Source organism: Tupaia chinensis, unplaced genomic scaffold (genome assembly GCF_000334495.1).
Source record: "Tupaia chinensis unplaced genomic scaffold, TupChi_1.0 Scaffold000360_1, whole genome shotgun sequence".
NCBI lineage: Eukaryota > Metazoa > Chordata > Mammalia > Scandentia > Tupaiidae > Tupaia > Tupaia belangeri.
This window is the reverse complement of record NW_006159856.1, coordinates 836,665-837,413: the sequence shown is the minus strand read 5'-3', so window position 1 is coordinate 837,413 and position 749 is coordinate 836,665. Positions and strand designations below refer to the sequence as shown.

Here is a 749-nt window from a genome sequence, read left to right as displayed (position 1 = left end):
GACGCCAGGTAAGGCGGGGCCGCGCGGCCATAGGAGTCCACAGCCTAGTCCCGGGCGCGTGGGGTGGGCTGGGCTGGTTGTTGGTGGAGATCTTGGGGCCACCCGGGGCCAGGGTCTGGTCGTGTGGGGGTGGGGGCGGGGGTCCTCGGGCCATTCAGGACGCGGGTGTTTGCCTGCTGACGGTGGTTTCTGCCCGCAGCCCTCAGTCTCCTGCGAGGTGGAGCCTCGGACGAAAACGCAGAGCCGACGGGAGGCGCCGGGAGCCTGAGGATGTCGAAGAGGGCGATTTCCGAGGCACCGACTGCAGACCTGAGAGGTGGGCCTTGACCCGCTCGTGACTGGGGGTCTGGACACTGGGGTGTGGAGGGGCTTGTTAGGGATCTCATCATTGCTCCCTTTTTCAGAAGATCCCTAGATGAGTCAGGTAGGTCTGGGTTCCTTTTATTTCTGCCAGCGTCTTTCCGGTTGGTTCAAGGCTCTGGCGGGCAGGCGTCAGAAACTTCGTCCCGGTGGTAACTGTCTGCAAAGCTGGTTTCCACTCCAGTCGGTCATCAGTGAACTCTTGTCCCGGGGGAGAATGTCAGAGACTCGTGAACTATTATTTTTCTCGTTTAATTTCGTATTTTACATAAAGTTCCCTCATGATGTATGTTTCATACATGTATACACACACACACACATATATAAACGATAGGTTATATATAAAATACATATATTTTTAAACAGAACTTTGGTGGTTTTTTTTTTTT

The 749-nt window shown here is 54.7% G+C and overlaps 1 protein-coding gene across 2 annotated transcripts in view; it reads left to right on the top strand.

Moving 5' to 3' along the window:
- Window positions 1-199: 199 nt before the first annotated feature.
- Window positions 200-749, top strand: part of SLBP (stem-loop histone mRNA binding protein) — a gene marked incomplete at its 5' end in the record, with an annotated part of 25,046 nt that continues 24,496 nt past the window's right edge. For both annotated transcript variants that reach the window (XM_014589496.1, XM_014589495.1), the window contains 1 exon segment: window positions 200-316. In XM_014589496.1, the coding sequence (XP_014444982.1) occupies window positions 200-316 (117 nt within the window).